Source organism: Prosopis cineraria, unplaced genomic scaffold, assembly GCF_029017545.1.
Source record: "Prosopis cineraria cultivar Desert tree isolate PC_DT_omini unplaced genomic scaffold, ASM2901754v1 PC6, whole genome shotgun sequence".
NCBI classification, from domain to species: Eukaryota; Viridiplantae; Streptophyta; class Magnoliopsida; order Fabales; family Fabaceae; genus Prosopis; species Prosopis cineraria.
In genome coordinates, this window is record NW_026555337.1 from 19,133,089 (window position 1) to 19,149,125 (window position 16,037).

The following is a 16,037-nucleotide window of genomic DNA, read 5'->3' on the forward strand; positions in this document are numbered from 1 at the left end:
AGAAAAGCTTGGTGTTTATTTGAAAAACTGTCATGACTGACATACTGTGCAATGGGATGAGCTGTGCTTGAGGCACCCGATGTCGAATGCAGCAAGGAGGGTGGTAAGTCTATCTCACAGTCCTTCAAATGCTCAGGGATGGTTCGTGTACGCTGGCTTCGTCTGACATGTACCCCTAGCGCACCTTCTGCCCTTGGAGACCGAGAAGCTTCTAGTTTGGTGGTAAATAAAGAAGAGTCATGAGGAACAGAGGGTGGAGCCATAACAGTGTTGTCACAATTAAGCTCTAGGTGATCAAGAGCCCCATCATCATCAATTGGGCTGAGTGCTTGGGTAAAGGTACGCTAGTCGGACGAGAGAGACCCCAAGTGGCGAAAAGGAAAATGCTGTTCAAAGAAAATCACATCACGAGAGACGTATACTTGTTTAAGCTCAAGATCATACACTTTATAGCCCTTTTGACCAATAGGGTGGCCGATAAAAGCACATTGTCGCCCGCTTACATCAAATTTGTCTATATTAGTGAGGTCACGCATGTAGGTTAAGCATCCAAATGCTCGAAGGTGTCCATAAGTGGCTTGTTTACCTGTCAAGAGTTCGTATGGTACTTTGTTGCCTGTTGCCTTTGTGGGTAGCCGGTTGCAAATATGGACAGCAGCTTGAATACACTCACCCCAGAATGTCTTTGGTAAGTTCGCATGTAGTCGTAAAGTGCAGGCCATCTCAATAATAAATCAGTGCTTGCGTTCAACCACACCATTCTGTTGAGGCATGTAAGGACACGAAGTTTGAGAAACAATGCCCTTCTCTTCATAAAAGTGGATGAGCTGCGAAGACTTAAATTTCAAGCCATTATCTATTCTAATTTGTTTCACCTGCACACCGTATTGCTTCTCTACCATATTTATGAAATTAATTAGAAGTTGGCTCACTTCAGATTTATGTTTTATCAAGTATACCCAAGTAACTCGACTAAAATCATCAACAATGGTAAGAAAATATTGAGCTCCAGTCAATGAAGGAACCTTATAAGGACCCCAAATATCACAGTGAATTAAATCAAAACAAGAAATACTTTTAATGGAACTGTCAACAAAAGGTAGCCTAGCAAGTTTGGCCTTATTACAAGAATCACAAGGGTGAGTCTCTTTATTTGTAGTTGAAAATAAATTGAGTCACTTCATCTTTTCAGTTGAGGCATGACCCAGCCTCCAATGCCACAGCTCCTCATCCTTAGAACTCTTATTCACCATTAGTGCTACTCGTTCTCCTTTCTGTGATTCTAGAATGTAGAGACCATTATGGTATCTCCCCACTCCAATCAAATTGTTCGTACGATGGTCCAGAATCAAGCAAAGATCCTTAATGAAAAGCAAGGCATAATCATCATCATGAGTTAATCGGCCAACAGACAAAAGATTGCATTTAAAATCTGTAATTTTCAAGACACCCTTGAGCAACAACCCATCTTTGAGCCGTAAGTTCCCAGAAGATTTAACTGGAATCCCTTCCCCATTTGGGATTTGAACTGGTGCATGCCAGCCACCCTTCTCACCCATTAAAGGCGTGTCTTCACACAATATATGCTCATTCGCTCTAGAATCTATGACCCAAGGCTTCGTAAGATTAGTTGGAAACATACCTGCCATATTGGCTACAGATTGACGCTGATTGTTGTTGTTGCCTCATGAGATTTGACTATTACTCAAGCCTTCACTAATGGCTTTGAGTAAGCCATCATACTGTGCTGAACTCAAACCAGATATAGGACTCTCATCGGAATTCATGAACGCTACTCTCGGTCCACCTCGTTTGTCATTCCATTTCTTTTCTCTGTTGGGTCGTTTCCAATTTGGTGGATATCCATGAATCTCAAAACACCTTTCTTCAGTATGGCCTCGCTTGTGGCAATGACCACATTGAATCCGCTCCTTCTGCAGTTCTCTAGAATCTCGATCATCCTTCTCTGATTTCGCTCGAACCTGGAATGCCATTATCTCAGTTCCGTTTCTCTGGGTGGCTGAAACTTGCCTTTGTTTTTCATCCTCTACCACTAAGTGGTAGGCTGCACTTAGGTTCATGAGTGGTTTTGTGCTCAGTATATGCGTCTTCACAGTTGCAAACTCCTCACCGAGGCCCATAAGAAAGTCATATACTTGTTCATTGTCTCGTATGACTTCTACGTCTCTAGCTACACCACATGTGCAGCCATTGCAGGTGCACCTTGGTATGGGTGCAATGGTCCATATTTCATCCCACAAGGCCTTGAGTTTTGTATAATAAACTGTAACTGATTGTCTCTACTATCTCAAATACGCAATATCGCATCTCAATTCATAAGCCCGCGGCGCACTTCCCTTTCCAAAACATTCTGCTAGATCAGTCCAGATTTCATGAGCCGTTTTTGCATATCTAACACTCGTGCGAAGCTCTTTGGTCATACCACTCTTGAGCCATCCCTTCACCATAGCATCGCATCGAATCCAGTAAGACAGTGCATTAGACTCGAGTTCTAGTTGCTTGATCAAACCATCTACGAACCCCATTTTGTTCTTGGCCACCAACGCATTTGTTATGTCGATTTGCCATTCCATGTAGTTATTCTCATTCAGTAGTTCACTGACAAAAACTTGCCCCGGATTATCTGAAGCATGAAGAAAAAATGGCGAGTTTGCATCTGGACCCTTATTCTGAGCCTCCGCTGCCATTGTCTCACTATTCGCTGTTGATTCTGCTTGCAAAATTATTTTCACGGTTCAAGATCTTGACCGTGCTCTGATACCATGACAAATTTCATGGAGAGAATTATTCACATATTATTATCACAATGAATACTATATATATACAGCTTTATGGAATCAGTTATGGAGCACCAAATCCGCTAGCATCCCTATAATATTGCGAGACAGTTATTCTTTTCCTATTATACCTGTACATTATAATAAATAGAAATATATATCTATAATGTTGCCTAGAGTTACGGTGATCTCTATCACATTGCCTATAGGATAGTTATGAACACAAAATTATATTGATTGGAAGCTCAATCATGAAATAAAAAGTTCAACAGTCACACAAATTTCACATCAAGTAAAAACAAATTCCAGACAATTTTTATTTACTGGACGTGGAAAGATAGAATTGAGTATGAATTTAAGTGTTGAGGTCATTGTACCATATAATGGAAAATAAATTGGGTTAAAAATTGAGGAACAGAGTACTAAAAATTAGAGCTCCTAAAATCAGATCTCTAAAGTTGGCCCAAGAAACACATCAAAGGAAGGAATGAAGATTTAAACATCAAACACATAAAAATGATAAAATCAATTTCAACATCATAGAACTTTAGGTTTTTAGCCTTAAGAAATAGCCTCGAAGTGATTATTGCACATCATTTGGATTTCCAATAATTCTACACTTCTTTCCTATCAATTTTCCCGATTTCAAATTCGAACAAATCACGACCAGTACAGGAAAAGGTTGACGAAAATTAATGAGTGATCAAACAACCATACAAAATAATAGAGATTTAGCAGATGATGGAAAAACTCACAAATTAGATAAAGAGAGATGTTGAGAATTTTTCCAATTCGACAAGCTTTTTGTTTCCCTGGGAAGCCTTCTCTATCTAACGCTTAATATCATTGACCATGTCTTCAATTCGATTGCTTGACTCTTATTTCTCTCCCTCAATTCTTTTGATTTATTCTTTCTGTTGTTTTGAGATGTGAGAGTGATATAGCAATGGTGATTGTTTATAAGCCAGCATTTAATCATATGGTCCCACTCCAACTGGGCACAACATTAGGGATTGCGTGATTGCAAAATGCTCATTTTTGCTTGTATAATTACCACTTGTTTTTTATTCTTTCCTCGATTCCTCAAGCAAATAATTTGATTTCAGACATTCTTTTCATTTATTTTTTATTTTCTTTCTTGTGATTTTCTAGTGTTTTTTTCACAATTTGGTTATTTTATTTATGTTCTAAATATATTTTATTTAATTTTCGAAATAATTTTTTTACTATAGCATATTTTTGGATTAGAAAAGCAATAAATTATTCTAGAAAACTACGTAGTCCTTACTATTTTAAAGTTTAAGTGGTTGGTTAGTTTGACAGAGAATTTAGTGATTGAATGAATATGTTGTTTACATTATTGATGCTTGATTGGTTATCCTTGTTAAGATTTGATTAATGTTTCGAAAAAAAAATGACACGAGAATTTGTATTTTTTTAAATGTGGCAAGCACTAGGTTATACAAATTATATCACATGAATTATGAGTTAAATGTCTGAGTCCTATCATTAATAAATGTTGCTATATCAAAAAAAAAATATTTACAGAATTTGGCATTATTATTTAAAATAAACATTAATTATTTATTAAAAAAGATAATAAATATGATCTTTTTTGGGTCACTAATAAATACAATCGTCTATATATAATACTCCCTCTATCCTAAATTATAAAACACTTCTAAGAAAGATTCAAGATTCTAAAATATAAGACATTTTGATAAAAATAAGGTTTCATTAATGATATTTTTTTAATATTATCTTTTTCATATATTATCTCTCTTGAATATTCTTTTACCATTGGAGGATTAAAATGAAGGATATTTTTGAAAGTTTATATTTTTTTCTTGAAAAAGTAAGGTTGTAAAGTATATTTAATGAGCTTTATTAGTATCTAAGATTTTATCTAAAAATATCTTATAATTTGAGACGGAGGAAGTAATACAAAAGCTCTAATAATCTTACTATTTATGACTAATAAATATGCATGCGGTTTCATTGCTTAAACTCTACAATGCAATGCACTAATTAAATATGCTTTACTTTCATTTAAATTTATTTAATACTTTCTAGCCAAAAATGTATTTAATTCCAGGGGTTAGTAGAATGCTCACTCCGCACACAGTAATGAAGGTTTTTTGTTCCCCCCTATTTAATTCTCTTTCTATCTACCACTTGTCATCTTTTAAGATGAAAAAGCGTCCATCATTTTTTTGGTTTCAATAAAATTTACGTATTCAAATTTTCTATTTTTCTTCTTCTCCCCCCCCCCCTTGTTATCTCTCTTGAGAATCTCGCCAAAGGAAAAGGATGGATGAAATTAAGGACTAGAAAAAGGAAAAAAAAACAAAGAAAGAGAGCTAGCTGATATAATTACTGAGACTCTTGTTTTGGGTAAAGCACATATACAATGCACAGACCATTAAGAAATAAATGCTGGTTTCAATTTTTGGAAATACTCCATCCGTTTTTATTTATAAGAGAAACTATCATTTTTAATTTGTCTTTTATGTAAGTAAAATCACATTTTTCAATGGGCATTTATTGTAAATTTTCTAAACTATCTCTCATAATAATTTTATCATAGTCATAAGAAACAATTAATGAAAGCTTGATTAACACAATGAATAAAGGGTATTATAGTATAGTTTTTTTATTTTCAGACACAATTAATATAATTAACTGTTTTTCTTAAAGTATTTGATATGATTTTTTCCTCCTACAAATAAAAAGGAAGAGAGTATACGATACACATTGAATATGTGACATGATTTTCCGTTTCCTACAATGAAAGAGTTTTTTTTTTCCCCATGAATTTTGACTTATTTAATTTTTTGAGATTTTTATGAATTAATTCCCCTTCCTTTTTTTTTCAATCCTTTTCCTTTTCATATTGTAATTAAAAAATGTTTTAAATATGGATTTGAAGTCGGCGAAATTACTTACGTGTATATATATATATATATATCTATATTAGATTTATTTTAATTTCAAGATTGGTAGTAACTTATTTAATAACTAGTGGTATTTTTTTCGGACTAGATGCAATATTTTATATCTTAAGATCAGGTTATCTAAGTAGAACTTTGAGAAGTTGTGCTGTCACGCCCTGCGTGCAGTGATGAAAGGTGTGTTGGCTGCAACGCATGATACAACAAATGTTAGCCACGACCAACACTATTAGCCGTGACAGATTGTGTCAGTTTGGGCATTTTGACTTCATTTGACCCCATTTGACTTGTTTTCAACCCTCAATAATTTTTCATGCATTCCAAAGATTTATTAGTCTAATTTGTAAGGGTAAAATTATCTTGAAACTTGTTATTGGAATTGAAATGATTTTGGGATCCCAATTTTAAATGAAATTTTATACTTTTATCCATTTCTCTTGAAATCTTTTACTACAGTTATACTGTGGTGAACCTTTGTAAAGATTACTTGTGTTTTAATTACCATGGTAGAATTTAATAAATGGTTAAGTGTATGAAGTGGAGTATTATTCTCTTCTATCATAAACAAATATTAACTTTGATCATTAATTGACCAAAATATTATAGAAAAGGATTAAGACTTATATGGATTTTTTTGGTCTTTTTCTTTAATTTTTTGGGCTCTTTTTCTTTAACTTTTGAGGTCTTTTTTTTTTTCTTTTTTGTAATTTTCCAGTCAGATAATAGTCAAAGTCAATTTTCATTAACAGTAGGGTAATATTACACCGTCTTTAAAAGCTGAAAGGAAACATCAAATAAAAAATAAATTTATGATCCTAGATGCTCTGAGCTTATAGCTATCTTAGGGTGAAATTTCCCTTCAAGCATTAAATATATGTACATTGTTGTGAGCTAAATCTCTGCGTACATACCTTCAATCATTAATGACCAAAGGGATACAATGTATCCATATTAAATAAAGAATATACATTTTCCAAAATTCATCTATATTGGATGAAAGTTATTATCAAGACCCAAAATTTGAGTCACAACCAACGATTAGGTTAAGCTAATTTAATCTCACTTAGCCTAGCAAACCTCAACTGGTTAGCTCCCCAACACAAAAGAATCTCATAAGAAATTTTTTTTCTTCCAATTTTTAACCTTTCATACTAGATTCAGATGTCAAAAAATGATAAATCAAATTGGAACACAAGCTTTGTACGAAACCATGATTATTATATTGGACAACATTACATCTTGACTCTAACGCCACCATAATAGTCACAACGTCACGGAACTCCATAATACTATTCAGCTATGCATTTGCAGTCTATTCTCTTTATAGGAATGATAGCTTATAATAAAGCACTTTAACAATTGATCACCCATTAAAAAAATAAAAATAAAGAAAGGAGCAAGTCTAACACGGAACAATGAGAATATAAATAACAAGGTGAGCGGAAGGGAAGCAACGTCACACAAGAGTTTCTTCACAAATGATTTTCAAGGAGATAAATAAATGGCTCCATGTTCAAATATCCACATTTAAAAAAATTTCATGTTGAGAGGGAGAAAATTTTTTTCCAAATAATTATAATGAGTGAATCAAAGATCATATGTAATAACTCTTGGCACCCAATCTTTCAAATTAAGAAAAATCCGGCCACAACATTCCATCTTGTCATTCAGTCGCAACATTCAATCTTGTCATTGTTCAATCACAACACTCATATGAAACTACCATGTCATTAACATTCAATCACAACAATCTTTCAATCGACGCTCATCACCAATCTTGGTGGGTAATAAACCATCCTACCTACAAGTATAATATATATATATATATATATATCTTTAGTATACACCGGTGCGGCATAACTGTCTATACATCTCCGTAATATACACAGGTAAGGCATAATCGTCCCACCTGCAATATAATAACTATATGTATACATATATAATATACCCCATCTTTGAATTTGGTTTCATTTTGTATAGAAAATCTATACACTTGCTAGGAAGGTATCGTACGGAAAATGCAAGGTTCTATAAATTGATGAGAAGGAAAGGAAACGGAAGAAGAGATAATAGAGACAAAAAGTTGTGAGGGTTGAGGCAGGTAGAAGAATGAACGAAAAAGATGAATGAGTCTCGGGTTTATCACCCACTAGATCAAATGTACATGTATCCTGTTATATATTATTTTTTATGTAGAAATCAAACAAATTTTTATTTATTGAGATACTTAGCAATCGTATATTGGATTTCCACAAGATAAATTATAGAATTTTAAATTTTAAATTTTATTTATTTTAAATATACTTCAATTTCTTTTGTAATTATTTTATATTTACGAGAGTGTGTGTGGGGCAAGAGGTTGAGGAAATTATTTGATTAAACAAATACATTTAGTTTTCAAATTCTTTTGAGGATCATTATCCAACAAATAAAGTCCTTATACAACTACAATATCTTAAATGATTAGAGATTAGGATAAAACAAATTTAATAAAGAAATAAACAAAATTATTTTATTAAGTTGTCAATAATGATTAATATATAAATAACTAATATTCTACATTATTTTCTCCTTGAAGATATTATAGTTAATTTTAATGTAAGCTCTTCAATTTAATAACTCAGTTCATGAATGTAATTAGGAGAAAGCGAATGGCCAAATCATGATGGGTAGATTTAGAAAGCCCCTTAGGTTCCATAATTGAAATAGTTGAGAGCTTATGCACATGCCAAAATGTATGTATGTATGTGTCTATATATATATATATATATAAGAACATTTATAACTTTTTATTGGACGTCTATGATTAAATAATGTGCCTCGTTAAAAATCTTATATATTAGAACCAAAATACTCATTGGAAGAAAATCTAGTGAAAGAAAAAAGAGTATATAATATTAAAATATTATTGAACTTGCATAATTGGAGAAACTATTTCTGGAAACCTCAATGAGACAGAATGATGAGTAAGGGGGGAAAGTTAGGAAAATGACAATTAGGAACCTTGTGAATGTATTGATGATAATTAAGGACTTCAAATTATTGAAATGTCATGAAACAACAATGATTTTTATTTAAAATTAAAAAAAATAATTATTGAAATAACCAATGAAAGATATATGGTGCAAAAGCCCACACAAATATTTAGAATTATTAGAACATAAAAAAGTCTCACATTTAAAGATTAGAAGATAGATCATAAATATATAAGCTTAGAAAATATCTAACTAAATGACTTAAGCTATTTTGGTAGAGTATACTATCCTTAAATATACTTAATGTAAAAAATCTAACATGATATCAAGAGCCATTTGGTCTGGAACAAAAAAAAAACAGAGAGAGATAGAGAAGAAAACGAAAAAAAAGAATGAAAGATGAAAAAAAAAAAGAGATTAAAAGAAGAAGAAGTAGTAGTAGAAAAAATATTAAAATATAAAAGAAGTCTCAATATCTAAAGATTAAAAGATAAATTACAAATATATAAGTTTAGGAAGTATCTAACCAAATGGTTTAAGTTATTTTGGTAGAGTATATTATCCTTAAATATACTTAATATAAGAAATCTAATAAGAATCATGCTCAGGGTCTTTCAAACGATGTAATCTCAATGCTCCAGAACACCAAAGAATAACCCTTGTTAAAAAGAAATAGATTCTTATGAAAATCATTTTGTTGGCACCTATAATTTTCTTCAATTTTTAATTTGGTACCTCTATTTTTTTCTTTTTTACCCCCACCTTTAATTTTTCTCCGTTAAACATATTATACCCTGTTGATTGGAAAATTAGCTTGGGGACATACGGAGAAAAAGATGCCGTTAAATCCAAAACATTAAGGGAAAATTTGAAGACGCCCACGATTTTGAAGGTAACGTTCTCCTTCCCACCATTGAAGAATTCCGCGACCAGCTTTCTCCTACTACTAGTGAAAACATTTTGGATAGCATACTTGTGAAAACATGTCAGTACGTCCCTTCTTTCTCTTGCTACTTATCAGAAATAAGATGCCACTGAAAGTTTGCATCTCTAAGAGATAATGAGATCCAAAAGCAAGGAAAAGCAACAAGGAAACCTCAATATTGCCTCCAGTAAGCTGGATAATTCACCAAAATTGTGAAGATTTAATTCCCTACAAAGACAAATTCAGGCAAAAATGGAAGAATTATGTAGTTGGTCAAAGTGGTCAGAAGCATAGTTCATCCACAAAGCACGGAACAAGCACTAAAAAAAATTGACTTTTAATTGCAACAAAAATCACCATTAAAAGTATTAATATAAACTCGCCATTAAAAGTTTTTAGTAGTGACAAAAAGTCACTAAGAGAGCTTCTATTGTTGATTCTATTTGTGGCAACATAAAAAGTTATGATCGAAAGTGGCCAATCAGCAATGACTTTGGTCACCACTAAAGGTTTGAAAATATCACCACTGAACATATGTCACCACTACAGATATCTAGAATCAGCGGCGACATATATTGCTGTTGAAGACTTCAATTTGTAGCAACTATATGTCGCCACCAATTATGTTCCCACATGCGGCAACTTCATGTCGCTGCTGTAGGTTGTATTCAATGGTTGAAGGGTTCATTCAAGCATCCACATTCAGTGCTCATTAGGGGCTAGGAGCAATCTTAGCCCTCTATTTCAATCCAAATTGATCCCTATCATCGATTTAAATTAATTTTTAAATATTTTCAGTGTCATATTTATTAAAAATTAAAAACTAAAAAAAAATTTAATATTAAATCTGGACTATTTAAAGTATATTTAAATGATTAATTTATAAAAATTATAATTTTTTTAATATTAAAATAGGTCATCTAAATTATATATGAACTATCTAGAGTTTATCTGGACAGTTAAATTATAAAATTATAAAAATTTTAATATTAAATTGGACTACTAGATCAAATTTATATTGGCCAGATTGATAATGAACATATTTATTAAAATTTTAAATTTTTTTATATTTTTTTATATTAATAAATATAATATTAAAAATATTTTAGAATTAATTTAAATAGACAGTAGAATCAATTTTGACTAAAATGGAGGGTTAAGATTGCTCATAACCCTAATGAGCATGCTGTACTCATCACTTGCAAATTGGTACGTCCAGTAGCGACTGATGCAGTTGCTGAAAGTGTTATTCTACAAAGACATTGAAGGTCTCATTTTGTGACGTCACAATAATGTTTCCCATTTGAGAATAACGTTGAAACTATTGACAAACTTTTTTTAGAAAATAAAATTTTGCAAATTGAAACATTGATAAGGATGTGATTGAAATTGTTCAAAATTAAACATTGAAGGATTAATCGAAATTGAAACCTATAATATAATTAGAATATGATAGTATCATGTAACATTGTTAACCATCCAAAATAATCATTAAAGTAAGTTAATCTTTAAGCAAATAATATAAATATCTAGTGGTTCAACTATATATGCATATCATATCTAGTCAACTAAGTCAAATGATAAGTCTTTGGAACAACTAAAGGAGCAAGTATGGATGCATGATAAGCATGAGAAGTTCTCATATTATGATTTTCCAGGAGAAAAGTTTTTCTTTATTTTTCTCAATGCAACTCAAGAAACACACACGCTTTATCTACATGCAGCTATACTTAATTACTTTAAACATCAATCTCATCACAAACAACTGGCCTCTTTCTCTATAGTTCCTCCGTTTGAGACGTTGTCTAATGTTGGTACTCTTCCTTTCTCTTGTTTCCTCTCAAGTCGCTACTCTGAATTGTCGCTTAGCCTCCTTCTTGTTCATGCTCCAGCTCAAGCTTTTCGGCAATGCTGATGTAAATGCGAGGAGCCGTACTAGCAAAACGAAGACACAAAGCTTACTTGTTTTAAATCAATGGACATAAAACCCCTCTTTCCACCACCAAAAAAAAAAAAACAGAAGAAAAGAAAAAAAAGTTAATTAGCGATAGAATTTTCCATTGCTAGTCAATAAAATTCTTCTGTTAGTAAAAATACAGTCATTAATTCGTTTGTAACGGAATTAGTTATGGAATTGCATTATATTGCTAATTAGCAAGGAATAGCAAGGGAAAATTTATGTCACTGAATAAGCATAAGCTATTCTAACTTAGTGATGGACGACGAACAGTAAAGGAAAGGGACGGACACTTGCCGGCGGTGAAGAGACAAGCATACTAACGGCAAGATGAAGCCTATGCGACTGGAAAGAAGGAGAGAAACAGAGACAGACACCAACGCTTTCTCACACTCTGTTCTGCAGCTTCTAACCGACAAGAAGAAGGGAGAGAATGATATAATAAGCTCCTTGGAAAATTACCAAATGAGACCCAAAGCAGGTTGGGAAAAATTACCAAATAGTTCTCCACCAGATTTTTATTATTATTTTATTGTATTTTTTATCTTTTTGTCATTACATTTATTATAACTACAAATGACAGGACCTCAATATATGGTGGTTATTATCAACAAACATCATATATTAGGGACCGAATATAAAGGCTATTATTAATAACTGTCATATTTTATTTTGGGATTTTTTTTAAATAAAAGCAGCCTGTATAGCAGCATATGCAAATGAATTTCATAATCAGTGTTTTTGCATCTCTAAATAACAATACAAATAAACTAGGATAGAAATCAATAATAATTCTTCAATACAGCCAAAAAAAAGAAAAAGAAAAAATTAACTAAACCTTCCACATTTAAAAGAACAAGCCTAGTGCAAGATTTAGATGGCTTTAACATTGGGAATTTGTTGAGAAAAGCAGAACCTTCATTTGAAATTTCACTACCCCAAAGGTCCAAGTATTGCAGCTTTTCCAGCACCTGATATACTTTAAAACAGAAAGAGTGAAGCGTGATTAAAAAAGTATATAGAAAGACCACAAAACTAAAAAATCCAGAAGCAGGACATAACATAGTGCTTGAGATAGATTATATGTACATGTCACGAGATAGGATTAAAGAATTTACTGCTCAACCAGTGCTTTCATATCAACATAATCTAGCACATATTCATCAGCCATCGAAAATATAAGCCGTAATACACAAGTAATGACAACTTCACTAGAAAGCAATAACAAAGCTTAATGCAAGGGTCACTCTTAGCGTATTCTCGTGAGGGGACAGACACAAAAGTATAATATTTTTGTGAAGAAACAGACATTAGACATACCACCATTGCCAGATAGTGTTTTGAAAAATATATAAATGTTACAGAATAAGAATATGAGGAATCTAATCAATCAAAATGATGCTACAGTATATAGAAAAGGATGTTATTTTAGGATTGGCCTCTTGTTAAAACAAGAGCAAGCGGAGGATAAATTAATATTATATTGGAAAAGAATAAGAAAATAAAAAGGGATGCATCAAATCCACAGTGCACGTCCCCAACGAGCATGCTGACTCCTTCATTATCCTCATAAACAAGAGTATATTCTCCACTTCCATCCTGTTATAGCTTTTTTATCCTCAAAAAAGGAAAATGTATATATATATATTTTTTTTTTTTGAAACAAGAATACCTTAGGAACTTTAAAGTAGCCAATGGAGCAATGGAAGCCAATGAAGATCAATTCTACAGCAGCTAACGGTGAATGACGAAGGTTTGCAGCGAACGACAATAGTGAACGGTCTTCTTGTGGACTGAACACGTGCGACGCTTCGGCTTGTCACAGATCAGACACTGGGCGTTGGTCATTTCGAGTGGCATTGGACTCTTTCAGATCGACGACGTACGGTGACATGCAGGTGAACGGCGGAGCGAATGGACTTCTGGTTAAACTGCATCGACGGATTGGAGGAGTTGAAGCTTTGGGTTGAGTGAGGAGAGACAACGCGAGCAGCCGCTTGAAAGAGAGTCAATTATAAGAAAACCAAGGGTTAGGGCATTGCTTTAAGTGACTATGCTTGACATACCCATGATATATTATCATATATATATGACGGGCATTTCCAAAGCCGTCATGCATGTTCGTAATTTGTTTGAAATTATTAGAATTCAAAATTTGAGCTTTTATATGACAAGTGCTTATATAAATGATAGGGTTTAAAATACCTATCATTTATTGTCTGACAATCACCTGCCTCTAGGGCCATGGGAGCAGTGAAGACAATTGCCTAGGGCCCCCAAAAAAACTCATTAATATCCCTAATATGAAGGGATGTATTTCAGTATTTGTATGGATTTATAATCAATGCTAAATAAAAAAAATAAAGTCTCAATTTTTCTCCCCATTGAAAAATGAAAAACTTTCCATATTCTCAAAATAATATTAAATTTTAATGTTGGCTACATTAATCTAATCATTAATTATCATTCCTCGTTCGGTACAATGGAAATGATTTTGATGGAAATGGAGATGGAAATGGACATAGAAGTGAAAATGGAAATGAGGTGTAAAAATATATTTAGTATGTTCATGGAATCCTAGTATAATATTTAATTAATATGTATATTTTAAATGTAAAAATACTAAAGTACCCTCCAAAATTAGGGGAAAAAATCCCTTGACCAACTGTCTGATAAATCACTAGCCAAATCTCCATCCAATCAATAGCAACAATCCAAACAAATCAAAAATGAGATTTGGGAACAAATCAATGATCTATGCAAAGGAATGAAGAAAGACGCAAATATACAAAAGATACAGGCGATGAGATCGATGCAAATATTCTCTCTCCAGATTTGGTGCTTGCTGTCGCTGTTGATGGAGATCATTGTCATCATCACCGTCATTGTCGATGAAGAAGGAGGATGAAGAACAAGTGTTAGCTGTATTCTCTCTCCAGATTTGATGCTTACTGGTGCCATTGATGAAGGAGATGGAGAAGAGGTTGTCGCCGTCACCATCATTTTCATCCAATCCGACAAGTTGATCATTAGAAAGTTGAGACAAGAGAGGGCTAATACAAAGAAGAAAAAATCGAGAGGGAGGGGTAAAAAAATAAAAAAATGCATCATGAAATTGCAAAACTTGGTTTTTATTATGGAAAGAATTTCCATCAATTTTGATGGAAATGAACTCCATGTGGAAACTCTATTCAATCTGATTTTAGCCAACCAAATAGGATAAATTTTCAATTCCATTTCCATATCCATTTCCACCCTCCTAATTCCATGATACCAAACATATTCTCCTTTTATAGACTATAATTCCTATTCTAGCATTATCATCTTTGACTCCTTCTCTGGCCTTTCATCTTTACATTTCTCCCTTTTCTTCTTGTTTCTATTATTCTGAAGCAGTAAAGACATAAAGCCTAGAGAAAGCATTCATCAAATTAAATAACTTTCTTGCTGCAATTTTTTTAAATCTTTTGAGCCAATCGTCTAAAGCAGTGGAGCCTTGGAGGGAGGACAAGTCATCCATGCCTGTTGTATGAAGTTTTGATCCCTTGGTGCCTAATTCTCCAGACTCCAAGCAAGGTGTGTTTGTTCCTTTCTTTATTTTTATTCCATTTTAATCCAAGCTAGATGTGTTTTTGTCTAATTTTTATTATTATTATTTCTACTGGTAAGAAAATGTCAAATAGAAAGTATGAATCTGGTTATGAAAAATTAAAGAAAAAAAGGAAAGTTGAAAAACTGATTGAATCACAACATGGTGCTGTTGATAAATTTGTTACTGTTAATAATAAAAAAGATATAAGAACAACTTCAGTTGATGAAGAAGTAATAGAACAGCCACCTATGGATGATGTTGAAAATTCTGATAAGTTTAATTCAAATGAATAGCAACAAGAAGATGATACAAATTTAAACAAAGATAATGAATTAGAAGAGAATGTTAAATATAAGAGTTCATCAATCGACATTTCTAAAATTATTTATGATTCAGGGCAATGGAAAAATATTGATGAGAAGTTTCAAGATTTAATGGTAGAAAATAAAAATTTGTAATTTCCAAAAGATAAAAATAATAGACATTTTTCTCCATCTTTTTACCAGCGAATACTGCCAAATGGAGAAAAATATGATAGAAAATGGCTAGTTTTATTCAAAAGATTTTGATAAAGTGTATTGTTTTTGTTCTAAGCTTTTTTGTTTAAAAAATAATGTTAACCAACTAGTTAATGAAGGGACTAGAGATTGGAAAAATCTTGGTTCCAAACTTAAAAGTCATGAAACAAGTCATGAACATATCACTAATATGACCAAATGGATTGAACTAGAAACAAGATTGAGAAGAACAAACACAATTGATAAAAGCGTACAAGAACTGTAGTAACCCAGAAATTCAAGTAAAATTTAAAAATGCATATATATATATATATATATAAG

The 16,037-nt window shown here is 32.5% G+C and overlaps 1 protein-coding gene across 1 annotated transcript; it reads right to left on the reverse strand.

Moving 5' to 3' along the window:
- Positions 1 to 1,685: 1,685 nt before the first annotated feature.
- Positions 1,686 to 2,708, reverse strand: LOC129313969 (uncharacterized). Its single transcript, XM_054957353.1, has 2 exons — positions 2,317 to 2,708; positions 1,686 to 2,223 (listed from the first exon to the last, which is right to left on the reverse strand). The coding sequence occupies exons 1-2, from the start codon at positions 2,706 to 2,708 to the stop codon at positions 1,686 to 1,688; spliced, it is 930 nt and encodes a 309-aa protein (XP_054813328.1).
- Positions 2,709 to 16,037: the final 13,329 nt, after the last annotated feature.

Bases quoted from the DNA above. Each gene is read 5' to 3' on its own strand.
- LOC129313969 (XM_054957353.1), bottom strand. From the start codon at position 2,708: ATGGCAGCGGAGGCTCAGAATAAGGGTCCAGATGCAAACTCGCCATTT. The intron at 2,224-2,316 runs GTATTTGAGATA...ACCCATACCAAG, and splicing joins GAATTGAGATGCGATATTGC to GTGCACCTGCAATGGCTGCA.